Raw genomic sequence first — 27,416 nt, 5'->3', positions numbered from 1 at the left:
ACGTGCTGAACCTGTTCCAAGCATGTCCTTTCCTCGCCACCTAGCCACTGAGTAGCCACACCGTGAGGTGAAGCGTTGCTAGGCTGGGATGGAGGTGGCGGCCCTGGTCCTGAGAGAGCAGGTCCGGGTGGAATGGCAACTGCCATGGCGGAGCTGCCATGAGCCCCAAGAGGTTCCCATACCAGTGCTGCCTTGGCCATGCCAGGGCAAAGAGGAGAACCCTGGCCTTGTCCATCTTTATTTTCTCCAGGGCCCTGCTATCAGAGGGAACCGGGGAAAGGCGTAGAGGAGCTGGCCTGACCAGAACAGGGTAAGGCATCGGAGATAGCACCCCTCCTGAGACACCCCCCCCCCGGAGCTGAACTGGAGCATCGTCGGTTCTGCTGGGTTGCAAATAGGTCCACCTGGGGAGTACCCCACCTTTGGAAGAGCTGGTGAGCCACTTCTGGGTGTGCTGAGAGGATAAATCCCTGCTCAGGTGATCCACCCTCACATTCCAGGCGCCCGGCAGGTGGAAGGCTTTCAGGTAGATGTCATGGGCTGTACAGAAGTCCCACAGACTGAGGGCTTTGTGGCAGAGGATCGGGCCCCGCCTTGCCTGTTGATTTAGAACATCGAGGCCACGTTGTCCATGAGGACCCTGACTACCTCATCCTCCAGGTCTGAGCGGAAGGCCATACATGCCAGTTGCACCGCCCTGAGTTCCTTGACCTTTATATGAATGGGTAGGTCTTGTAGAGACCACAAGCCTTGGGTCTGAGAGTTCCCCACATGGGCCCCCCCAACCCAGGTCCGACGTGTCGGACACCAGCTCCAACGACGGAGCCCTGTCCCTGAACAGGACCCCTTGGAGCATGTTTGGGACAGACCACCACTGCAGGGAGGTGATCACCGAGTTTGGCACGGTGAGGACTTCGTCCATTCTGTCCATGGCCTGGGAGAACTGCAAGGACAGCCAGAGCTGGAGGGGCCTCATTCTGAGTCTGGCGTGACGGACCACGTATGTGCACGTACACATGTGACCCAGCAGTTGCAGTCAAATCCTGGTTGTTGTCACTGGGAAACTTGTGATCAAGTCGATGAGCCCTTTCAGGGTCTTGAACCTGTCTGGTGGCCTGCGTTGCGTCCAATAGCGCCCTGATAAGCTCTATGCATTGGACTGGGACTAATGTGGACTTGGCGTTGTTTATCAGCAGGCCAAGGGCAGTACATGTGGACAGGAGGAGCACCACATGATCCCTCACCTGCGAACGGGAGGTGCCTTTGACTAGCCAGTCATCCAGATATGGGAATATTTGGATCCCCTGGCGTCTGAGGTAGGCTGCTACCACTGCCATACACTTTGTAAAGACCCTGGGGGCAGCGGACAGACCAAACAGTAGGACCTTGAATTGATAGTGACTCTGTCCTACCACGAAATGGAGGAAGCATCTGTGCCCCTCGAATGTGGGGATGTGGAAGTATGCGTCCTGTAGATCGAGGGCAGCGTACCAGTCCCCGGGATCCAGGGAGGGGATGATGGAGGCCAGGGAAACCATGTGGAACTTGAGTTTCACCATGTGGTGGTTCAGGCCTCACAGGTCCATTATGGGCCTGAGCCCCCCTTTGGCCTTCAGGATAAGGAAATACCTGGAGTAATACCCCCTGCCCAGGAACTCCTTGGGCACCGTCTCTATAACTCCTAGGTCCAGGAGCCACCCCACCTCCTGCTCGAGCAGGGCCTCATGAGAGGGGTCCCCCGGAAGGGATGGGGGCGGAGGGCGGTTGGATGGGGAGGAGGTAAACTGAAGGGTGTAACCTCGGGAGATGGTGTTGTGGACCCATCGGTCCAAGGTGAGCCGTGACTATTCTGGGAGGAAAGCACACAACTGATTGGAGAAAAGGAGCTTTACTGGGGGTAGGTCCCTGCTGAGAACTGGCAGGGTACCTCTGAGCATCCCTTCAAAAATGCCTTTTGCCTGCCTGCTTGCCCTTAGAAGACCAAGACTAGGGGCAGGCCGGGATTGCAGTTGCGGGCGCTTTCTATAGTCCCACTGCTTTTTGTAGGCGGCCTCGTACTTCAGGAGAGCAGCCTGGGCAGGAGCCTGCTGCAGCTTGGACTTGGGTTTTGCTGGAGGAGACACATAGAGGCCCAAAGTCTGGAGGGTCGTGCGGGAGTCTTTCATGCCAGGCAGCCTTGTGTCTGTTTCCTCAGCAAACAGCCTTCCCGTCGAAAGGGAGATCCTGCATTGATGACTGCGCTTCACTGGAGAACCCAGACAGTGGAAGCCATGATGCCCGTCTCATGGACGCCGCCGAGGCCATGGACCGTGCAGCCATATCGCTGCATCCGAAACAGCCTGCAGGGATGCCCTTGCCGCCACCATCCCTTCCTCCACAAGCACCTTAAACTCCTTCTTATTGCGCTCCCGGAGGGAGTCCTCAAACTTGGGGAGGGATTGCCAGAGGTTAAACTCGTAGCGACCCAAGAGGGTTTGATGGTTTACTGAAAGCTTGACGACGAATAAACTTTCCTCCCGAAAGTATCCAGCCTCCGAGCGTCTTTGTTCTTGGGGGTCGAAGCTGGTTGCCCCTGCTGCTCCCTGTGGTTGACCGACTTGACCACCACCGAGTTGGGCGCCGGGTGGGTATACAGAGACTCGTGTCCCTTCATGGGTACAAAGTACTTGCGCTCTGCCTTTTTATAGAGATGGGAGCCCACAAGGCTGGTTTGCGCCACAGGGCATTTGAAATTCTTGCCACCCCTTCATGGAGCAGCAAGGCCACCCTGCCCTGTGCTGAAGGGGACAGCATAGTAAACAGGGAGTCTGAGGGCCCTTCCATCTCCTCAGCTTGGAGGTGGAGGCTCACCGCCAGCCTTTTTAGGAGGTCTTGGGGAGCCCGGTAGTCTTCCTCCGGGACGGGGGGGCCCCCCCGCAAATCAGCTCCTCCGGATGAGGCGAAGCTGGTGCGGTGCTTTGCGTGTCGTCTGGCACCGGAGGATCCACCACCTGGTCGGACTCCGGGCACGGTACAGAGGACACAGGTCCCACCGACCTTTTTTCTGGCCGTCTAAAGATGGACACCAACGGTGCTTCCGAGGCTCCAGCCACCGAGTGAGCCCCCGCCGGGGGCTGTGCCGGAGGCCACGGTGCCCACTGGTACCATTGGGCCAACCATGATGCTTGGTGCCACTGCGCTTGTTATGGCACCGGCGGAGCCGGCTATTCAGGCTGGTTAGCTTGGCCTGTAGACGGGCAGCTGTGAGGGGAGGCTGGGCTGGAATATGATCCGCTGTTGCCTCTGGACCGGGAGCATCGGCAGTGCTGGGACCTACGTCAGCCACAGGACCACGATCTTGATGCGGAGGAGCGGCACTGACAGTAGTAGCTGATCCGTGAATGGCCAACGGGCGCACCCCGTGTCAGTGAGACGCCGGCGATCGATGCCTGGGGCTATGATACCTTGGCAGAGACCTGGAACAGGAGTCTGAGCGGGAAAAGCGTCGACGATCGTGCCGCAACCAACTGCGATACCTCCTGTGAGATGAGGACCATTGGCGACGTCTGCCATGGTCCTAGAATCATAGAATATTAGGGTTGGAAGGGACCTCAGGACGTCATTAGTCCAACCCCCTGCTCAAAGCAGGGCCGATCCACAATTAAATCATCCCAGCCAGCGCTTTGTCAAGCCTGACCTTAAAAACCTTCTAAGGAGATTCCACCACCTCCCTAGGTAACGCATTCCAGTGTTTCACCACCCTCCTAGTGAAAAAGTTTTTCCTAATATCCAACCTAAACCTCCCCCACTGCAACTTGAGACCATTACTCCTTGTCCTGTCATCCGCTACCACTGAGAATAGTCTAGATCCATCCTCTTTGGAACCCCCTTTCAGGTAGTTGAAAGCAGCTATCAAATCCCCCCTCATTCTTCTCTTCCGCAGACTAAACAATCCCAGTTCCCTCAGCCTCTCCTCATAAGTCATGTGCTCTAGACCCCTAATCATTTTTGTTGCCCTCCGCTGGACTCTCTCCAATTTTTCCACATCCTTCTTGCAGTGTGGGGCCCAAAACTGGACACAGTACTCCAGATGAGGCCTCACCAATGTCGAATAGAGGGGAACGATCACGTCCCTCGATCTGCTGGCAATGCCCCTACTTATACATCCCAAAATGCCATTGGCCTTCTTGGCAACAACAGCACACTGTTGACTCATATACCGCTTCTCGTCCACTGTAACCCCTACGTCCTTTTCTGCAGAACTGCTGCCTAGCCATTCGGTCCCTAGTCTGTAGCAGTGCATGGGATTCTTCCGTCCTAAGTGCAGGACTCCGTACTTGTCCTTGTTGAACCTCATCAGATTTCTTTTGGCCCAATCCTCCAATTTGTCTAGGGCCCTCTGTATCCTATCCCTACCCTCCAGCGTATCTACCACTCCTCCCAGTTTAGTGTCATCTGCAAACTTGCTGAGGGTGCAATCCACACCATCCTCCAGATCATTAATGAAGATATTGAACAAAACCGGCCCAACCCTTGGGGCACTCCGCTTGATACTGGCTGCCAACTAGATATGGAGCCAAAGACGAGCAGTGCCAGGAGTCCCAGTCGGACGGCACCCATCCAGACAGTCCGGCCAGTGTCGAGGGTGATCCACCTGGACTGAGCCCTGAATGGTCGCTGGGCAGTAAGCAGGTTGGAAATGTTCCCTCGACTGGGACCGGTACCGGGCCAGTGGTGACTGGCCTCTCGAGGATGGAGCGGACATCAGCGGAGCTCCAGGCACCAGCATGGAGATGACACCCCTGTCTGCCTGGAGGGCTTCGGGCATAGATGGCATCCAGACATCCGGAGAGGCCTGCTCCGAAGGGGCCGGGCTACTCCACTCAACGTAAGTCAGAGGCCTAGGGCCCGATGGGGATCAAGGACTACCTGACATGGGCATAGCCCCTGTCCCAGACTTCCCTCGGTGCCACTGCGAAGAGGGAGTCTTTCCGGTCCTCTTGGCATGCCCCGTGGACGGGGAGTGGTGCCTACTGCATGATGTTACCGGAGGGGCTCCACATACCGACACCACAGTGCCGGGTACCAATTTGGAGCGGCATGCCAGAGGCGGGGCCAGCACTGACTCCATCAGGATGGCCGGGAGCCTAATGTCCCTTTCTTTTTTAGTTCAGGGCTTGAAAGACTTGCAGATCTTGCACCTTTTGCTGATATGGGTTTCTCCCAAGCAGTGCAGACAATCCGCATGCGGGTTGCTCCTTGGCACAGAGTGCCTACAAGAGCTGCTCCACGTAAAGCCTGGGGCGCGGGGCATGCCCCGGCCTGGGCTCAATGACTAAACTAACTGAATTAGCTAATTAACTACAGGTACTACTGAACAAACGAAGAGTTCTGGAGACGAGCTGCAGCAAAGCTGGAGCTGAGCAGTTCCGATGCAACTTCACTGGCAGCAAGAAGGAACTGAGGGTGGGGGGAGCGCAGTCCTCCTTATACCGTGCCACGGGGGGGTGCTCCCCCCTACGGGTACTGCTGGGGGAAAACTTCCAGCACTGGTGCACATGGCGAGCATGCACACCTATTGTGAAATATACATGAGCAATCACTCAAAGAAGAATATTTGATCATCTTTAAGTTGTGCATTAAGTGCCAGTATTTTCATAGGGGCAGCAGGAGCCATTCGGATTGTCTAGTCTGCCACATGTAGATTTTTTTCTCTCATCCCCAACACAACTTACTTTGGGGATGGCTCTTTTTGGTAGTTTAGTTCAAATAGTTTAGTAAGTTCTACATACACTGTAGTAAGTATTTAACAAAAGCAAGGCCAGAGTAGTTCATCTTATTTGGAGCAGCAGATGAGGAGGTCTGGGGCACTGAACTTCTGTGGGAATTCATTCACGGTCTTAGACCAGCAACAAGAAAGCTCAATCTCCAGCGCAAAAGAGTTTTACCCTTGCTGTGGCCAGCTCCAGCATGCCTAAGGAGCAGAGCCGTCATCTGCAGACCTTGCCCTGGAGCTTTAGCCAATCTTTCAGATGTCACGATCCCTGGGGACTGTATGTACACCATTAGCTCTGGATTAGCCCATTATAGGAAAAATCTTACAATAATAAATTATTCTATCTGGCATATGTTCTCTTTCAGAGCTCAATACCCAAACAGAAGATGACAAATGCTTGTTATGCTGTGCTGAGATAAGCACTCAAACCTAGTTTGGTCCTACAGTATTCAAACATTACTGTATGGCCTGATGGGGGTATCTGCTTCTCAGCTTTGTACACAACCCAAATTTTAGTCCTCCATTGACTCTGTGTGCTCTTGGACAAGTCATGTGATCTGCTTAAGTTTCTTCATCTTAAAAATACAAAACAAAACCTTGTAAGGAAGGGAAGATTATTCCGGAAGTATCAGGACTAGAGTTCATACAGAATTCCCAATATATCTAATGCTACATAAGCTTTTAAAAAATTTATATGAAAAGAATGGAGTTCTGCTATTGACTGGAGGTCCATTTTGCAAAGTCAGCTAAAAACAAATCTAAAAGGATTGTATTGCAAGCTACTTAATCCACAGAAGTCAAAACTCGCACATAAGTGCATGTTCTTCCATAATTGCAATCACTTTGTCCCCTAATAAACTACAGCTACCTTTTGGTGGAATAAGAAAAGGAGTACTTGTGACCTTAGAGACTAACAAATTTGAACATAAGCTTTCATGAGCTACAGCTCCCCTCATCGGATGCATGCTGTTTAACAAACGAGAGTAGTACACAAAAAAGTTTACAAGAGAAAGTAACCAATACCATTGTTAAACTGGAGTGGGAATTTAGGCAGGCAGAATTGTGTTACCTAAATTGAATCACAAGGACCTCGGTTTTAAGTCTCACTCCAAAGATAACACTTCTGGCAACACAGTGCTGTGCTAGTGCATTAGTTAAGTACTGACTCAGAGGAAAACTATCACCTACTAAACCACAAACCACTTCCCTGCAGCACCTCAGATCTTCCTTGAAAGCCTTCCAGCCAGGGGCCAATGAAGGCCTGACCCCATTTAGTTTGTGATTAGCTGATAAGGCTGCCCTTATCATGTTACTGGAAAAAGCTGCTGAAACATCAAGTGCCTTGTTCAACTCTCCTCCTTTTTAAAGGGAATCAATGTTATTTAAGTTACACTGCAACAATGCTTTATGAAAAACTACTATACAGCATGCCTTTATAAAAAGCAAGCGGCTGAGGATACAGTGTTCACCAAGTCTTGTGCACCAAACTGAAGGTCCTTTTTACCACGCTGTGACTGGCTGTAGTAGCAGTCTGAGGACTTGGTGTTTAGTGTAGGCTGCAAAACATCCTCTTAAATCCAAATGCCTAGAAATAATGACAAGAGGGCCAGGAATATAATTAAGCATATATAAGGCTGCCTTGGAACCCCCAAAACTATAGAAGGATCCAGTAATACTGCTGAAATCTCATTACTTACCTCACAGGGGCATTTTGTGGTTTAATGTTTGTATATCCCTTTAACTCATAGTATTTTTTTCCTTCAACATGCAGCTGATGTGGACATAATATTTGTAAATCACACCACACTATAGACCTGCAGCAAGTGCCCACAATGTTTAACTCCATTGCACTGCCCATAAAGTCAATATGTTACAGGACTTGGTAACGTACCCTCATACCCTCTCCATCAATTAAAACACACACACTGTGGTCTTGATTTCACCAACGGATTATGGAACAGCAGCTAAGAAGTTTAATTTTGTGTTATCTTACAGAATTGTCATTAATTAGATTCTCAAAACTCTGTCTCTGCACAGCATTTCAATAGTACCCACCGTATGAAGATGCAGGAAAAATAAGCACAATCAAAGCTAATGAGTTTTTTATTTTAAGACCTTGAAGTATTGATAGTAGCAAAGCAAAGCTGAGTAGAACAGGAAAGCCTGATTGTGTAAGCCAAAAGCCAAAGATACTGAGGCTAAAATGAATAAAGATATTATCAAATACACAATGCTGGAAGTGGCAAGGGTCCACACTACTATCTACAATCAATTAACATAATCAAACTATTTTATGTGAACCAGAAAGTTGTTATGATGGCAAAGACTACTTTGGAAATGTAAACAGAACAGCTGAGGCGCTGATGTCTGCCTGAGTGCAGAGAACATGAAATAGTATGTCTGTGATGCATGAAGTGCCCTTTCACCTGAATAGATACTACCTCAGATACCAATGGTGTTACTCTTAAATATCAACATTGTTACCCATTTTATGTGAACCACAAAGTGTTCGGCTGTAACTAGAGCGCCAAATATAAAATAGCATAAAGTGCTTATAGACATGAGAGATTAGGAATTCTCTGCCACGAAAACAAAGTTAGAAGCAACATTTTGAAGGTTTATGGAAGTGCTTTCAAACCTCTAAAGCCCTCAAAGTGATAGAAAAGTTTATAGTTTCCTAGATTTTTGCAGCCAGAAGGGACTATGATCTAGCTTTAATTTTTTGCTGTAAGTTGCACCTCATTTCTAGCCTGAATTTGTCTTGCTTCAGTTCAAACTGTGGAAAACTTCTGCTACATTTTTCTGCTAGATTGAAGAGCGGTCTATCAGAAATCCCTTCCCCACAAAGGTGCTTATAGACACTGATCAAGTCACCTCCTAAACTTCTCTTTGATAAACGAAGTAGATTGAGCTTCTTTAATCTCTCATTTTAAGGCATGTTTTCCAAACCCAAAGACATTCTTGAGCCCTTTCCAGTTTTTCTACATCTTTTTTGAAATCATCAACACCAGAACTGGACATAGTATTCTAGTAATGGTCTCGCCAACATATACACAAAAATACCACCTCCTCCCCTGACTCCTACTTGCTATTTCTCTGCTTATATATCCAAGGATTGCATTCACTCTCTCACCTAAAGAATTGCATAGGGAGTTCATGTTCAACTGATTATCTACCATTACCTTAAGTCCTTTTCAGTGTCACTACATTCCAAGATATTGTCCCCCATATTGTATTATGTTCATTCTAAGGTCCTAAATGTATGACCTTGCATTTGGCTGTATTAAAACACATGCTGTCCCAATGCATAAACCTCTTAGCAAGTGATCCAGTTTGGTCTGCATCCAGTTAACCTGTCCCTGTTATTTACCCTTCCATTAATTTTTAGAGTCATCTGCAAATTTTACCAGCAATGATTTTATATATTCTTCCACAGCAATAGTAAGATATTGAATAGCATTGGGCCAAGAATAGATACCTCCATGACCCCACTAGAAAACATCTGATAACTGCTCCCAATTACTTTTTCACAATTTAGCAATTAGACAGTTTTCAATCCATTTAATATGGGCTACACTAATTCTGTTGCGTACCTCCAGACTTTAAAACATACCATTGGTTGCATAATCTGCTTCATATGTATATAATTCAGTTATACACAAAATGACTGTTGCTTTTACAATAAGGAATGCACTCTGAGTAAAACATTTAGAGTAACCACCACACCTTTTAGTGATAGAATTTTCTGCTTGGCACAAGCCAATTTGATGAATAATATATTACGGAAAATTTTAAGAGCAGGAGAATTAGACATACTTATGCCTAAGATCTCTCAATAAATTTAGCCTCAGCCTCACTTCCAAGAGTCAATAAGAGAAGCTGCTGTATCAAAAAAAAATTTATTTTGATCCAGTAACAGTTCTCCCTAAAGAGAAACATTAAAAATCTCAACTATAGCTGTTGTCGAATTTCCTCTCTCTCTTCCATTATGATTAATTACAAATATTTCGTGAAAAAGTCATTTGCTCCAACTATTAATTTGAAGTTAATCTTCTGGACAACAATGTCTACAAAAACCATAAACAAAGAATTAGGATTCTTGATAAACAATAATGCCAAGATTTTACCTGTCTTTGATGATCCAGATCTGCTTTGTTACCAACTAGAATCATAGGAAATTCATCACGGTCTTTCACTCTAAGTATCTGCCTTTGAAACTTGTAGATTTCTTCAAAACTGAAAAAGAAAAGTAAGGAAGATTTGCATGTACTTGTTCATGGGTTCTTCATCTATGGTGTCATAAAAATTGGAGTGGGATTACAACCACCCTCCATGTTTATGGCTAGATAAAGACAGGGTTGCAAGTGTCCTAAAATAAAATACCGTTTCATCCTGGGTCACCGTGGCTCTATGATTAGGGAACCACTGAGCTAGTTCATCCAATTACAAGGATTCGTAACACAAGTCAGGACTGTAATCTATAGGACCTATTCTGATCTTTTAGAGAGTTGTAATGGAGCATGCCCTGCTTAGCCTAAGAGTAGGGTTGATGCAACTTTACAGGTGTCTATTTTCTTCACTGAACAGCAACTCAATATTAATATCAGCTATGTGTATTCATAAATTGGAAAAGGCACTTCCACTTAAGACAGAAGAAGGTTGTGTTTAGGCAGCAAGAACCTTTTGCTAGTTTCCAGATAGCTAGGAAGGATACAGATTTTATTCTCGCACTCAAAGCATATAGGACAATTTTTTTAAAACAAATTTCAAATATGATTTAGGCTCTTAATTCTAGGCACCCAGGTTTGAAATTGCTAGCCAAAAATACACTGTATCCATTCCATACATGACTATTGAGGCCAAAATTTCAGATAGCATCCAAGAAAGCCAACTGGTCTTCCCAACAAAGCCTCTACAGCTATTTCTAACATTTTAAACCTTTGCATTTAATTATAAAAACCCACCAAATTGGGGATAATCCTATTGCCCAGAAATAGAAGAAAAGTGGAAGTGCTTGCTATCCAAGTAAATTAATTGTCGGGTTTGCTGTCTGCTAGAAAAGAGCAGCAAGCATAGTAACACCAGGCACAGCAACACTGAGCTGGCAGGGTGAAGTGTGCCCATAGGGGCTGAAGAGTGAAACAAAGAGAACAGAGCTGCTTCAGGGAAAAGGAAAGGAGAAAGGGTGGACCAAAACAAAAAGCTACCAGTGCAAGCAATGAAGGACACCAAGCATAGATGTCACATGCCCTTACCAAGAACTGCTCAATAAGCCTGGCATGACATGCTAAGCCAGCTTTAAAAATTCCAGTTAATATCTGGGGGAGGTATTCTGGTCTTGATGCAGCATTTGGTTCCCTTCCCCCCAACCCCCGCTCTTGTTTTCCTATTTATAGTTTAAAGTCACTTATTGCATAGGGTAAGTGCTTTAATGAAACGGAAATACAGTGTAGACCAGTGGTTCTTAACCAAGGGTACGTGTACCTCTGAGGGTACAGAGGTCTTCCAGGGGGCACACCAACTCGTCTACATGTTTGCCTAACTTTACTAGAGGCTACATGAAAAGCACTAAAAGTCAGTACAAAAACTTACATTTCATACAGTGACTTGTTTATACTGCTCTATGTCAATGTTTCTCAACCTAGGGGTCGTGATTTATTTTAAAATCATATGGTAAAAATGAGAAAGTAAGCAATTTTTCAGTAACAGCATCAGCTGTGACACTTCTGTATTTTTATGTCTGTTTTCGTAAGCAAGTAATTTTTAAGTTGGTTAAATTTGGGGTACACAAGACAAATCAGCCTCCTGAAAGGGATACAGTAGTCTGGAAAGGTTGAGAACCACTGATGTAGACAATTAACAGTTTAATTTTGTCTAGCCATATTAACCCCACTCCCTCTTTACTACAATTTGAGAGAATATTAATTAGCCACTTAAACCCAAGAAGCAATGGCGAAAGTTTGTGCTTGCAACAAGTACCACAGGTGGTTATTCTAATAGAAACTGACACAGCAAACAGAAATTTATCAGATGGAGTACTGGCACATGCTTTCATAGTTGATTTCAGGCTTACCTTCCTCTATCAGTGACTGAGAAGACCAGAAGAAAGCCCTCCCCAGTCCTCATATACTGTTCTCGCATAGCTCCAAATTCTTCTTGTCCTGCTGTATCCAGAACTGAACAGAAGTAGGAAAAACTAATTACTATACTTTATGCTCCTGGTTTGTGAAACTTTTCCTCCTGAAACAGTTGGAGCACAGCAGCTTCATTTTTAAAAGGGATGTTATTATATAAACTATGACCTTCCCCGGCATATGGAAAATGACTTCTGTAGTTTTTCTTCCAGTGAAGATATATTGCAAGAATCTTACTCCTGGAACTTAGCAAGATGCTGGTGAGATTCCTAACTCAAGGTTTTTTGACTCTTCAGGGCAGTGGCCCAGTCATAAGCATTAAGTCTGGCATGAACCAGACCTGAAGAAACAAAAAACACTCGTCTCCCTTTGACCAGTTCGCCAGGCAAAAATAGCTGTTGAGCATACCTAGATGGGAGTCTTAAATCAATGTTAACAAGAGGGATCTCACTCGAATATTTGGAGGGCAGCATTTATACTCTGCATGGGTGGCAAACATGGCAGCCAGTACATTGTATCCCAGAACCACTGCTCATAAGAGTTAAGGAAGTTCTGGTAGTCTTGTACTAAGAAAGTAAGGCCCAAGAATAAGGCTCCTAACGCAGAGGATATCTTTAGAGAATAGAAGCTGCAGGTGCTCAAAAACGGAGAAGCTATTTATTTAGTTGCAGACACATTAAAATTAAGCATTTAGGCTTAGTGTCAATTTAAAGAAAGCTTTAAGTTTGATTAGCTCTTTGATAGTCAATGAATATGCAATTAAGACTAGAGTACAAGTTTTTAATCAGGTAATCATGAAAGCATCATCAATCAAAATACTTAGCACAATACAATTTGATCCAGTACCACCCTCTTAAAATTGAAGTTCAAATAAATAACAGTTACAGACCATCATCAATATTTAAATTATGCTTTTTAAAAACAAAACAAACTTACTGTCCAACCGTGCTGCTCTCTCATCTATCACACACTGTTTGGTGTAGGAGTCCTCAATTGTCGGATCATAATCCGTGACAAAGTAGGACTGCAGAAAAACAGAATTTATGCATGTGCACAAGACACATACATACAATACACTGTTTAATGCAATAAGTTAAATATTTTGCAGTCTATCAAACTGTTCTCTGCACTCAACAAATGAAAAAAACTCAGAAGTCTGTCATCCAAATCAGACTCTCCACATCACAGAATCTGCACACACCAAAAATCTGAAACACATTTCTTGCCTAATTTCATTATGGGTATGTACATCTATATTGCAAAAAAAACCCGGCAGTGCAATCCTGTGTCAATTGACCCAAGCTCTATGGGGCTAAACCAAAGCAGTGTAAATGTTCCCACTCAGGCTTGAACCTAGGCTCGGAAACCTGCTTAGGGGGAAGGGTTTGAAATAAGTGCTGTGGGTGTTGCTGACAGAAGTAAGCCCAGACATCCCATGTGGTTATAGGGAATACGAAAAGGAGGAGATAAGAGAAGACATCTTAAGCACTAGAATTACAAGTATCAGTTGCTAACAAAGATCACAGAATCTGCAAAAACAAAGGATTGTACCATGGAAGGACAGCTACTGAAAGAAAGCCATTAAAATTGTTTTGACTTGGCATCTTACCAGCCAATTATAACATTTAAATTACAGTTAGAAACCAGAATTTCTTGTTTTGAGCGTTGTATACTCTAGTCCAATTGTCATCCGACATTCACATAAATCCCTAAAGAAGATAATTTTCCTTTGCAGTAGTAACAGTAAAGCCATTCTTTCCATTCTTCTGAAGCTCTAATTCAAGGCAGACACAGTGTTGCTATGCAATCACAGCCACTTCCTCAGTTTACAGTACTTCCCGCTTTTCTAATGTATAAAAGCAATCTTATCATGGACCCTAGAGAAAGTCAGATATATTTAATTTGCAACCACGGCTACAATTGTCTGATGCTTTATCGTAAAAGTAAGGAAATCAGAAACATACAAGAAAATGGTTTTAACTGCATTGTATCAGTGTATGCATTGTAATTTAATCACTTTTTGCTGTAGATATCAACTATCCATTGAAATGTATCCACCACAGTTCTGTCACCTCCACATTCTGAACAGGGGAAATAAAGTAATTCCAAGTGGAACTGCCTCCTAACAAGTACAATAAAACTATTGAAATCCCTTCCACATGCATATATCCCTTTTTTAATCCCTTAAATTTAAGGAAGTTATCAAATTCATTCTGCTCTGCTTTAAGGTGTCACGTAGTTTTGCCTCCCCATCATCTTCTCATTTCTTCCCAATCCTTTCACATTACTACTTTAGTTTCTCTCCCATTTTCACTTTGTTCCTTTTGTCATGCTGCTCTATACAATTCAAGCCATCTCCATTAAGCACCTTTGTTCTCTCCTCCTTATGGAGAAATAGTCAAAAGCACTTACATCACTTAGGAAACCATGTCTATCAAAAGTCAATGGAACTTAAGCACTTGGGGTTTGGAATAAAATTTTCCATTCATCCAACAATAAATCATCCCTTCTTTCTTCCTCCTTCAACAAATCTCATTACCCTTCCATTCCAAACTATTGGGCTGTGTCTAGATTTCACAACGTAAAATAATGCAAATCTCTTCAGGGCAGGGAAAACAATTTAGTAAACTTGGAATTACAAATTATGTTTAAGTTGTCGGTTGAGCAATGTACATACATTTCCAAAACATATCTCCCACAACCACTCACAAGTTTCTAGCTCCATCTCCTCTCATCCCTCTGTACTGAATATTAGCAATTTCCCCCTCTTCCCCACCCACGGGGACAAAGTATCAAGCCATGTCACTACTAGTGCCTCATGAGCATACAGAAAAATCAGATTGGCATATCCAAATATTCAATATCTTATGAGTTATGAGCAGTGTACAAAAAGGATATTCATTTAAGGAGGTTAACTAGAGAGGGGCGGGTGCACATGCATACAAAGAGATATGGAAACAGACTGCCAGATTCAAAATGCATGAAGAGTTTACTGTGCTAGTTTCCTTGTTGATCTGCCAAAAGACTTCAGATCAGATTGTTACCCTGTACTTGGCTATGTCCCTCAGAAGCTACAACTACATCAAGTTGTGTAATGGTATGTCCATTTTGGACTTCGCTCCAGCGGTAACAATCAGTGACCTAAGCAAGATTTACATACACCCATAAAAAAGACCGTTAACATATTAACCAGCTACCACTAACTCCGTTTTATAATACAGTACTTAGCAGAAGTATTTATCAGCGTTCCTATATGCTCCGCTTATAGTTGTGGTTGCCCAAGCTTTTTCATTTGAGTGGGTCATTTTCAGAGGTTTATAAACTTTGAAAAAGGCTGTCAGCGCATGCAAACAAAATTTTTGGAGAGCCATAACTGTCAAATTTTGGTACTTCTAAGGAGACAGCAAAAGGTACATCTGACACAAACGCAGCCCCTTGACAAATTTTGAGCCCCTGACCAGAATCCTGGAGTTATTAGAGCTTGTCAGCAAAATGGTGGTAAGAATTTTTAACACAGGCAAACTGATACTCATTTCCCCATAACCTCAGTTTTGACTGAAATTATAAAAAAAGAAGTCAAGTCTCAGGCAGATGCCCAGCAAGGAAAATTTCAGCCATAATTGTTAAAGTCTGATAACTACGAGCCAATTGAAAACTGGGTCTTATAACATGGCCATTAGGCAACCTTAACTGTAGGCACCACCTTCAGTTCCACCTATAATTACAGCATTGTAGCATGTCACCAACTGTATTCACCACTATACAATCTCTCTTGTATATTTGGAGTAGTTTCTACCCCCAAAGTCAACTGACTCAGTTGAGATAAATGTTGGATCATATGCTGAACAAGTACTAGTTTCCTTTAAAACCAGCAGTCTGGCAAAAGCATCTTGTGCAATATGTTTATATCAAGCCACTTGTTTAGTGTTATTTGATTGTGTGTGTCTGATTATATGCACTTCGAATTCCTTTGAAACTAATGGATTATACAGTTAAATACATTCTGCACCTGCTAAACTACTTCGTAAAGTCATGAATATTAGTTGTCATTAATACAACACACAAAAACAACCAGAGCTCTTGCAAAAAAAAAAAAAAAAAACCTATGCAATCTCCCAAATCTAAGCTGTCAAATTAAGCAAAAAGTATGTTATATCCTTCCTGAACAAACGAAATAAACACATTTCAAAGTAACAGATTCATGGGTCGTTTCAAAATAAAGTCACAACCTAATTATATCAGAAATCTGCAAGAATTGAAGGATTTGGTATTGTTACTTTGCATACATTAAAATGTTCCTGGTTTTGAGCACTGTCATGGATGTCAAGATATTTAGAGCATTCAACAGAAACACCACCTATATAATCAAGTCTGCCACATCTATAGTTTCCATACCACAAATTCATGCAAGGCCACAAAAATAAGATAGTACCAAAGCTGTCTCAGCTTTGTACTTTGCAAAAGCCAGGCAAGTTTAAAGTGGATATTCAATTTTAGGACTGGACTACATACTGGAAATAAATTTTAAGAGAAAAGAAAAAGGGAAAGATTTTTATTTTTTTTAAATACACATTTTTAGATGCAACTTTACTATGTAAATAAATCAAATTACTGGCTTATCATTTAGTCAAATACAATATAAAAATGAACACCTTCAACATATCATAGTGTAATTTAAAGCAAGTATTACAATTTATATCCATAAAGCAGGGCAAAAGAAATATTCTAAAGAGTTAAATAGAAAAAAACTATTCAAATCAGAGTCAAATCTGAAAAGAGCTTCCAACAGAGTTTCTAAAGACAGAAAACATAATACCAAATCCTCTAAATATTAATAAGTATTTTCTTCCCTCTTTCAGGAGGCAAGTCTCCCCCCTCTCCATACACAGCTCAAAAAAGATCAGAGTTTGTAGTTATTATACCATTAGATGCCTGTCAAATTCTGAAACAGAAGCTTGACATTTGAATAGAAGCTCACAAGAGTTTGCAATTCAAGTCAGCATCTTAAATACCATATTGTTCAGTACTGAGCTCAATGAAGTAAAAGCACATGCAAATACTAGGTTAGCTTACCTGTAAATTGGGATGTCTCCAAACTATATTTTGTCTAGATTATGGAAGTTTGCACATGTATAGCTATATCAATATACAGGAGTTTAATAGTGTACATTTCCCTAATCTAGGCAAGGCCTTACTTTCCCTTACTTAAGAGGCACTCTTTTTAGCAGTAAAATTTAAAATAGGAGCTGCTAATTCCCTGAAAAGATGCATCACAGCGCTATCAACATATAGCGAGCCTGGTTCACAAGTTTCTGAACTGAATTATTTTGAGAACTTGAAAGCAAACAGGATAGGTGGTTGGGCAAAATGGATCTCCTCAGATTAGTTAGTTAATTAAGTAACCAAAGTCATCTCTCTCTCCCATCACATCTGAGTTTACAGAATCCCTGTAGCAATTTAGAGTATGGCGTGATGTCAAGACTGACGTTTATAGTAAAAGAATGTGATCCATCATAAAGCAGAAGTACTAAGGCATATAATAATACAAGGCAGCAACATCTTTGAAGTAGAGAATATAAGAAGCCAGTGTTAAAGCAGTAACCAATGAATTTTTACAAAAGCAGATCCAGTTTAGGAGAAATTAATCCTGAAATAAATTCTCCTCACTCTTCTCTCAGATAAGGAAAGCCTAAAGAAACCACCACTGTTGAGCTAAAGAGTAACAAAAGCATTTGGAGATGAAAGCAATATAGTGCATAAACAGACAATCATTCTTAGCACCATGCTTACTGAATGTTTTGGAGGAAGGTAGTGTGGGCTTGAGGGAGGTAATCTCCAACTCAGAACTGTACCTGGAAGAGATCCAAGTCTCAGGCCTTGTCTACATCTAAAACTTAGGTCGGCTAGCTACATCATTCAGGGCTGTGAAAATTTCTGCACCTTATGCAATGTAGTTAGGTTGACCTATCCTTCACTGTAGGTACAGGTAGGTCGACTGAAGAATTCTTCTGTTAACCTAGTTACCACCTCTTTGAGGGACAGATTACTTACATTGATGGAAAAAACCCTTTGTTGACATAGGAAGCATTTACACTATAGCAATATAGCTGCAGCCCTGTAGCTGTGACACTATAGCCACTATAGTGCAAACATGCCCTTAGATTTTCTTTGCCATCATTAATAAAGATAGTAAGGTTTTTTGTAACTTCTCAGTGTTGAATAGTCAATGTTCTATGCTCCAGAAGATAGTTGAAAAGGGATAAAAGATTTCCTCACTTCATGCCTTAAGACTTCTCTTTAGTGCAGAAACTGCACAAGGCAATAGGAAAATGAATGCAAAGAGGTTACAACCCTCCACTGAGGGAAAGTCGCTTAGAGAGACTTTCAAATTAAAAGGAAAAAACCAGGTAACTTAAGCAACCCATTTATTTTATTTATTTTTTTTAACTCGCTATTCAGGTTAAAAGAAAAGGAGTACTTGTGGCACCTTAGAGACTAACCAATTTATTTGAGCATAAGCTTTCGTGAGCTACAGCTCACTTCATTGGATGCCTTCAGTGGAAAATACAGTGAGGGGATTTATATACACACAAAATGAAAAAATGGGTCTTATCATACACACTGTAAGGAGAGCTGCTACTCTGAAACCTGTCATTATTCAGGTTAAAAGTTTCTTTCATTGTAACCCCTCATCTCTTTATCTTACAGTTAAGTACAGTGATGTATTTATGATAAATATGTTCCAAGGCAACAAGCTATTGGATAACTTCAGTGTAAAAATCAAGCAGAATGAGAAAGGTGAGTTTAGAAGAAAGCCCTTATTAATATTATATTAGACAAAGCTAGAGGTAAGAACAAATTGTTTTTTGTGGAAACACTGTTTCAAGTCTCAGTAGGAGATTCTCTAAATCGATTTTTCTTTAAGATTCTTCGGTACAGATGCCTATAATGGACTATGCAGTAAACGCTCATATATTTTAGTGTTAGAAAAGTGAAAGGAACTGACACTGATGTATTACTTAGTGTTACAGACAAAGCAGTCGAATCTGTGACTGTTTTGCACAAAATCATGACAGCCTATACTGCAATTCAGTTGCTAAAAAAGCATACCCACCGCTACCTTCACAAAAGGCAATTTTAGATTTCAGTCAGAAAAAAAAGGAGGCCGCCATAAATGGTTAACTAGAATGAAGCTATTTGAAATTAAAATCAAGAACTCTAGGTAAGTTCAAAATATAACTGAAGGCCAAGAGTATGGTTTACAATAATTACAGAAAATTAGTAATTACCTAATAGCTCTTCTGTTCTTAACTATTCACAACTAAAATTAATCCAGGACTACCAGTGTGCTATTCAAGCTTTTATTGATGCAATTTTACAGCTCACGAACACCACCTACCCCTCCATTGTTCACTTGAAGCTTGTAAAGAAATATGAAGGAATACAAGCCACTGAAGAAACCACAAATTTCGCCTCCATAAATGCAGTTGACATTATTTGAAACCCTCTTCAACATGTGGGAATAGGAACAAAAATGTATGAGAGATTCTGAATTTATGAACCAGAGAAGCAGGGATACTACACAATAGGTTTTTTCTGCACCCTGAGGCCCCACAACCTATAAGGAATCTCACAAGTCGTAAGTTCTCTTAAATAAAAAGGTGGCATTCAGGGACTACCGAATTTTAGTTGAAACCGGAATTATTTCAGGGAAGTTTTACGGCCTGTGTTATGCACAAAACTAGATCACAGTGGTCCCTTCTGGTCTTAGAAACTAAGAACTGAGTATCTGGCAATTACAGATACAAAAAGTAAAAGGTAATAGTAGACAGCTCCAAGGCCCCCTGTAAGGGGACAATATTCCCTCAGCTCCTTACTCAAGATACATCTGTGAACCAAACTGGAGGAAACTCTAAAGAATTGTGAGCTCATTCATTTCAGGGATGCAACACAGAACAAAAAGTCACCAACCAGATCTAAGTTTGCTTGCTTCTGCTCTTTTTGCTTTCTCTAACAAAAAAAAAAAACAACTTTTTTTTATCCTCCTATTTAGAGAGACCTTGAGCGCCTTTTCAGCATCTAGGAACTGCCACAAACTCATTCTCACAAGATGTTTTGGGGAGAAGATTTGAACAGCATCCTCTGGTTTAATGGTATCAAGATGACCCCTAATGAACACTTTATGAAGTGCCTTTTATTTGTGAAAAAGGCTGATGGAGAAGAGCACAAGAGCCTGTGACCCAGGGTGCCCTTGTGCCTACTGGCAGAGGGCACGAAGGGTGTACCGGGTTTTATAGGGATCCGGTGGGTCCGATATATGCATAATACTTCACTGAAGGGAGACGTGAAGTATCTACCGAGAGTCAGTAGTCCACAAGTCATCATAATCACTGCAAAATGCATGTTCAGATAATATTAAGGAGTTGTATCTGTACTGAAAATTATGTTCTTTAGGCAGATAACGAGGTGATGACATGTCTTGGACAGGCTTGTTTCAGGCAGGAGATAACAGATGCTTGTCTGTGTCTCACACAATGTATGCCTATTTGTATACTGCGCCAGATACTGATTAAAGAGATTGTGAAATCTACAAAAAGGAATATACAGGAAAAACCACCAGCAGGGGACATTTTGTTGATGAATAAAGACAAAGAATTGTTCCGATATATCTGGGGGTGAAAACAGACACCCGGGATCATTTACTGAAGAGGCAAGCTGACAGCGTGACTGGTCATGAACAGAGGGGTCACAGTCAAGCCTGACTGTAAAACGACAGAAGGACTTTGGGTAAGCAGTGCTCTGTAAACAAGAAAGTATCTAGTGACATAAATCTTGGTTCTAGAATGTAACTTACGATTTTATTTTATTTTATCACTGACCATTTGTTTGCAATACTTCTACATGCTGTCACTTGAATCTCTGTTAAACTTTCTCTTGTTTTCACTATAAACATAGCTAAGTGCGGTGTGTCAAAAGTGGAGCAGTGATCTGAGCTGAAACTGGTCAGCTGTGGTATACTGCTTCTTTGGAAGCAGCGAATCTGTGAATACTGCAAATGTCCGGTGGAAAAGGGGCTAGATACCCCAGGGAGATTCTGGGTGGTTGGACTCTGCCCACTGCTAACGAGAGCAAACGCACAGGACCTGCCCAGGCCTAGAAAGAAGTGCTTATGTTGCTCATGACCAATGGAGTCAGGGAACTGGCCCGTGGCAGGTACAGACAAGTCCTCACACTAAGGGCAAGTGGTAGCAAGGCACCTCACAATGCTGGGTATCTCCGGGAAGCACCACAATGCCAACTCCCACTCCCCTTCCCTGAAAGGCAACAGCCACTAAAATCCTCCCCCTCTAAGCATACTATCAAGAAGGGGTAAACTTACCAAAATAAGCAATACCACTATAAGAACTTAACCAGTTTGGGATAACCAGTCATACTAGGGGCTGCAAAGATTTAACAGATGTTGGTTTCTGAACACACATCATTAATTGGTACAAAACAGCGTGGACAAGCCCACTGATCTTCCCTCCCACCACCACTGTACCCCATGTGAACAGGCATTGGCCAGAATGGCTCTTTCCAGCTGCACTACTCAGAAGTGCTGCACCTCAACTTGAGGGAGGTCAGTGGCTGAGAGAATGGTTAATCTCACCACTCTTCAGAAAGGGGTAAGTCAAGTGCTGGATGATAGAAAGAACCCTGATCTTGGAAACCTACAGATAGTATAGCAGATCATAAGTTCCCCTTTACAGTATTATTTTGAGTGGTCACCAGCCATTTTAAGTAATTAGCAAATGGTTGCAAACAAGTCCAATCAAGATTTTCAACTATTTATCACCCTACAAGGGCAGACTCAGGCACCCAAAGAGACAAGCTATCTAAAATACAGTCTGCTTGAACATTTTAGGACTCAATCATCTTTTGCAGACACCAATTAAGTCAAAAATGTAACAATTTTTTTTCCAGCATAATACATCAAGGGTGAAGTTCTGACCCTATTGAACTCAACACCAAACTCCAACTGACTTCAGTGGTGGCCAGGATTTCACCCTGGTTGTCAAGAGGCTTTTTAAAGAACAGCATGTATTTAGATTTTGTACGCTCTCTCTAAGCTACACAAAAGGTGGACCAAATGGCATAAGATTTTTCAATTGCTTTTTATACCTATCCATTTGTTTAAAATTAAATACAAGAAATCCAATCCCATTTTAGTGACAGGACTGCTCACAGCTATGGAATTTAAAAGCTAAGACTACCCAATTACAGTCAGCAAGACACCTTATCTACATAATGATCTCATGGCCTTGTAGTCATAAGTCACAATATACTAGCTCTTGTCCAGTAATTTTTATTGGGAGTATAGTAGTTAATCCCTGTGGAATTTTTAAACACCAGTTTGGACGCAATCCAATGTGAAAGTGTTGGATTAAGTAGGTTTCCTCTGCATACTCTAGAATATATTTTTATACTTTCTGCCATTTGCCAAAATTTAATGACTGCACCTTAGAAACTAAATGTTTGAAAGCTGTGAAACAGTACTTCTAAAAAAAAAATCTTATACAGCAATGTGACTAACAATCATGTCAGAAAACAGGCTGAATCCTAGCTAGTATTCCTATTGCTTTCTTTTGGGATGGGGAGCACACCTGTTTACCTTCAGCCTTTTGGCCTGAAATCTCAGATATTTGGGCTACTCTCTCAGCCTTCAAGGACTACCATGAAAATCTTGGGACTTCTTAAAGTGCTGTGGGTGCCAGGACTGCTGACAGTGCAACTATGGAAGTGGTTTTTTTTTTTGTTTTTTGTTTTTTTTTTTTTTATAAAACAGAGGGGGAAGCCAAGGTCCGGGAAGGTTCCCACAAAACAGTTCTTCTGAAACAAAGTTTTTCCAAACTGAGTAACACACACTAGTTATGCAAAGTTTTCATGAACCAGAAAGAACGATTTCACTACAGTAACTCCTCACTTAAAGTTGTCCCAGTTAACGTTGTTTGGTTATGTTGCTGATCAATTAGGGAACATGCTCGTTTAAAGTTGCGCAATGCTCCCTTGTGTCATTTAGCAGCTGCCTCCTTTGTCCACTGTTTGCTGGAGAGCAACCTGTTGGAGCTAGCTAGGCCTCTGTGGGCGGGCAGGGGGGTAACCAACCCCCAGCACTCACCAGTAGCACTGCTGGGGCCAGGTCGCTGCACTTCCTGCCACCAGTGAGTGCAGGACCGGCCCTGCTGCAGTCCTCAGGGGAGTGGGGCAGAGCAGGGACGGGGCTGGGGTGGAGCAGGGGCAGGGGCCATAGGGAAGAGGCAGGGCTGTCCCTCCCCATACGCCAAGTAGGCAGCTGGGCAGGGTACCAGGAAATGTGGTGCCCCAAATTTCCTGGTGCCCTGCACAGCTGCATACTTTGCGTATGGGGAGGGATAGCCCTGACTACTGCTTTGTAGAGTGTGAGGCTGTATTAACAACAATGGGTTAACCCTTGAGGGCTCAGCTGATTGCTAGTTCATCATTTAGCAGTAAGGCATTCCCTGGGAAATATCCCACCCTCTGACTTCACCACCTCAACCAGGCTTCACAATCATCATCGCTGTGTACCAGTATTAAATTGTTTGTTTAAAACTTATACTGTGTGTGTCTGTACGTATGATTATAAAGATAGATATGTATAAAGTCTTGTCTCTGGTGAAAAAAATTTCCCTGGAACCTAACCCCACTATTTACATTGATTCTTATGGGGAAACTGGATTTGCTTAGCGTCGTTTCGCTTAAAGTCACATTTTTCAGGAATGTAACTACAACGTTAAGCGAGTAGTTACTGTATATAAAAGACAATCAATGCTGCCTCATGATCCTGTGAACCTGGCTGTTCCCTATTCAGAGGGAGAAAAGAGGTTGCTTACCATGTTAGTTCCTCTATAGCGTTGCCTCTGAATATTCAGACTTATGGAACATAAGACCCCGGCATCAAGTAGTGGAATTTTTCTAGTGAGGAGTGTCCCATGGGGCCACTTTCCCTGCCCACAGTGGATTTGGAAGTTATAGAAAGGGGGATGGACCTGAGGGGGGCCACTCCTAATTTTGGAATTCTTTACCCAAGACTGCAACGGCGAAAGTAGGCAGGGAGCGTGACTATGTAGATTTAACTTGCTAAGAACAATAGCTATTGGTAAAGCTTCTGAGTGGCCTCTGCATATTCACACTTGTAAAAGATTAGCATACCACAGGAAAATGGTCTGTCTTCTAGTGAACAAGGACTGCAAAACCACCAAAACAACTATAGACTGCAGGTCAAGAGTATATTGGAAGCAACCATATCATCCTCCCACATCTCACTGCATACATATAAATAAATACATATAAAGCTTCAAGCAACGACTTTGCAGGTTCCATGAAAAAGATAAATAGCCACCAATGGATGTAGTCTTCAAGTTAGCTGAATACTTTTAATATCCAGGCAAATGAACATCTGGCAAATCTGAAGGGTGTACAAGAGACTGGGGAAAATACAAGCAGGTTACAGGGCTCTTTGAAATGGAAACAGGAAATGGAAACAGATTACTTGAAACTGAAAATGAGTATCTGAGGGCAGTGACTGACCCAATCACATTTCCCATATGAACTACAGTTTAGAGAGGACTGGACATCTGATCTGTAGCTCACCAACTCCATGGGCTGTAGTTATTGCTATGGGAAATATCCTCTTCTCAGGTGTATGGTACAGGTGATCACCACAAGCAGACTCCAAGAGGTCAAGAGCCTTGGGAAAAAGACTCCAACCCATATTTAAAAAAAATTTTTAAATGATATAATGCACTCTATGAAATACCTCTGGGCAGATAAATGAGTATGTCAACTCTCTGGCACCTGCAACATAATCAAATCCAGATTCCATGAAGAAATCCAGCAAAGCAGTTGCCTCAAGTAACGTTACTGGCACATGGAGCAATCTTTTCCAAAACTATGGTATTGCAAGGTGAATGGGGACTGTTGCTCCCAAGGCTGTGAGGGTGGAAACTGAATCACAACCCACGCAGCCTGGCAGAATTCATGGTCCTGAATATTTGGCTAAAAACCTCCAGCTTTGACAAAAATCCACGAGGCTTCCACAAAATGCTATCAGTGTTAAAAACTCAGCAACAAACAAGGTCAACCTCTAGTACATTGGTATCATACCAAATTCTATCAACCTGGAGAGACTTGGGATTCTGGGCACTGAATTGAGGGTTCCATGATGTCAGCACCTGCCAGTGAGACTTGGACCTCAACTATATATGTTGACTGTGCTGGGTGGGACCTCAGAGTCGACCCAGAGCAAGCCAGTCCTTGCTCCACGCCTGCTGCTCATAAAAATGTGGTGGGCATGGGGGAATAGCACAGGCAAATTTTCAAGGCTGGTTTCAGGTATCATGCTTGCCTCAGACATCCTCTCCCAAGCTGTTTCAGGTCTCCTTATGACAAGCAGAGAAGGCCTGGAAGTGGTCTGAGATGCTGGACGAATGTATCTGGCTAAGTAATTCAAATTTTAAACTTTGATGCATACCATAGTTTGTTCCACAGAATAAAATTCAACTGCATACCTTGTTGCAATATATCAGTATGCATATGACTAATGTGCCCTCTGGTGGCTAGGGTTGGAAGTTCATAGCTTCTGGCCACCTTTGTGCTCCAGCATCTGAACTGACCTCAAGTGGCTGTAAACATGGCAAACTCTTGATGACATGTAACCCAGACTTTATCCCGACACCTTAGTTTTTCAAGGTACAGGCAAGAGACTAACTGGGATAAAGAATCTGAGCAAGGCATAATATAGTTTGAATTTTCAGCAAAGGTAAATTGACTGGAGAGTACAGAAGTACATGGCCCTGGGAAATCCACCTAGCATATGGGAGTTCTGTAGCCAAGGCAACAATCTTCAAGATACAATGGGTTAAACAACATTTTTGCCCACTAGCCTTCCAGATAAATCAGCTGATTTAACTTCAATGCAATGTGACATTTTCTATTTGTTTTGAACGGGAAGAGGATGCAACTGCTGTAGTTGCTTACCTGAAGTAGCAAAGGTCTTTAAAAGGGCAGGCTGCCATAAAAACTGAGTAGCAAACAGCATTCCTGATTACATCAAAACACTTACAGAAGTCTGTTTTATACAATTAAACACATAAAAGGGCTCTGGAACTGCAAAGACAAAAGCAAATTCAGGAAATGCAGGAGTTCAGATTCTATGAGCACCACTGCACATCTTGTAATGGTACAAGTGTCTATAACAAGTAGTATACTTTTTATTGCAATTGCAAATTACACCGTTAAGAAAAAACAACGAACAGCTGAGTTGTGTTGCACCTATGTGCTGAGTTAAAAGCAAGAGTTAAGGTTGCATCACAGCAATGTAACTATGCCACCTTCACTTCTGAGGGGAAAAAATCTGATATGGCTAATTAAGCATCACCACAGCATGTAAGTTTCATGAACCAGCTAGTCTGCATTAAATTTATAGTTCATCTATAATTAAAAGTGTATGAGAGCCTCATGCTACACTTGTTCTCTGGACATATTACTTCAATTGCTAAAGCAGTCATTCCAGATCTTTCCCCAGGACTAAGTTCATTTTGTATATTTATATTAAAATAGATTGAGAGGTTGTAACCATTCCCCAGTGTAAGCCAAAACATGCTTTCTGTACTAAACCTATTTTTGTCTCCCTAATCCCCAAATCCACAGAAAGTCATTTCCACAAACATGCCAGAGGTTTGGGGCTAGGTAATGAATTCTCTCAAATCTGAGGATTTGTACTAGCTGTTTTGGAAAGAGATTTCAAAAATTACAGGTTTTGAAAGTTCTGAATCATTTGCTATATCTGGTCTCAAAAACAAAAAAATCTGCCTTAGAAAATGTCAAGTGATACTGAACTGAAAGATTTTACAAGTCTAGTCCACAGGACCAACTGAGAATTAAGAAGGCTTACTTGGGACATCAGTCACTGTTATCAGTCATTCATCAGACTAGTCCGCTGACTTCAGAAGAGTGCCAAATAAGCATTGGCGATGCAAACTCTTTTTTAAAAACACCCATTCTTGCCCTTTTCCCTTGCAAAGGTAGTTGACAGAATAATGATGCTAGGGAGATTTCTTATGATCATTTCTGGACACCATCATCAGGCGTTCTGTTGCCTGATACCAACTATGCAAACAATACAACCAGGGAAATTTGTCAGTACCCTTCTCTCTTGGAAGCTGCGTTGTCTGCAGCACTAAGGGGAGTGATAAAAATGGAGGGTGCGGAGAGAGAAGACAGGATGTTTCCTGAAGGATTGCTAGTGCTAAGACAGCTTCAGGAAATGACTCACCACCACTGGAAACGGAGCAGAGAGGAAAAGTATTCCCCACCTCCATGTCCGTTGGGTCTTGCAGTACGAGGCCTTATTATCTTAGCAGCAGTTTTATCTCAGTGTAAGTCTCTTCATAGGCAGCAGGGCACAGATTCTGCCACTGAAATAGCAGTAACTTAAAAAAAACCACCTACAAAACAAAAGGCATGTA

At 42.7% G+C, this 27,416-nt stretch overlaps 1 protein-coding gene across 2 annotated transcripts in view; it reads right to left on the bottom strand.

Moving 5' to 3' along the window:
* Positions 1-27,416, bottom strand: part of RRAS2 (RAS related 2) — a 145,512-nt gene that overhangs the window by 17,442 nt on the left and 100,654 nt on the right. For both annotated transcript variants that reach the window (XM_074954961.1, XM_074954960.1), the window contains 3 exons: positions 12,826-12,913; positions 11,829-11,931; positions 9,883-9,991 (listed from right to left, as the gene is read on the bottom strand). In XM_074954961.1, coding sequence (XP_074811062.1) covers positions 9,883-9,991; positions 11,829-11,896 — 177 coding nt within the window. In that variant the 5' untranslated portion in view covers positions 11,897-11,931; positions 12,826-12,913. The remainder of the gene's footprint in view (positions 1-9,882; positions 9,992-11,828; positions 11,932-12,825; positions 12,914-27,416) is intronic.

This window comes from Natator depressus, chromosome 6 (genome assembly GCF_965152275.1).
Source record: "Natator depressus isolate rNatDep1 chromosome 6, rNatDep2.hap1, whole genome shotgun sequence".
Classification (NCBI taxonomy): Eukaryota; Metazoa; Chordata; order Testudines; family Cheloniidae; genus Natator; species Natator depressus.
The sequence above is the reverse complement of the archived record's forward strand: the minus strand, read 5'-3'. Positions and strand labels throughout refer to the sequence as shown.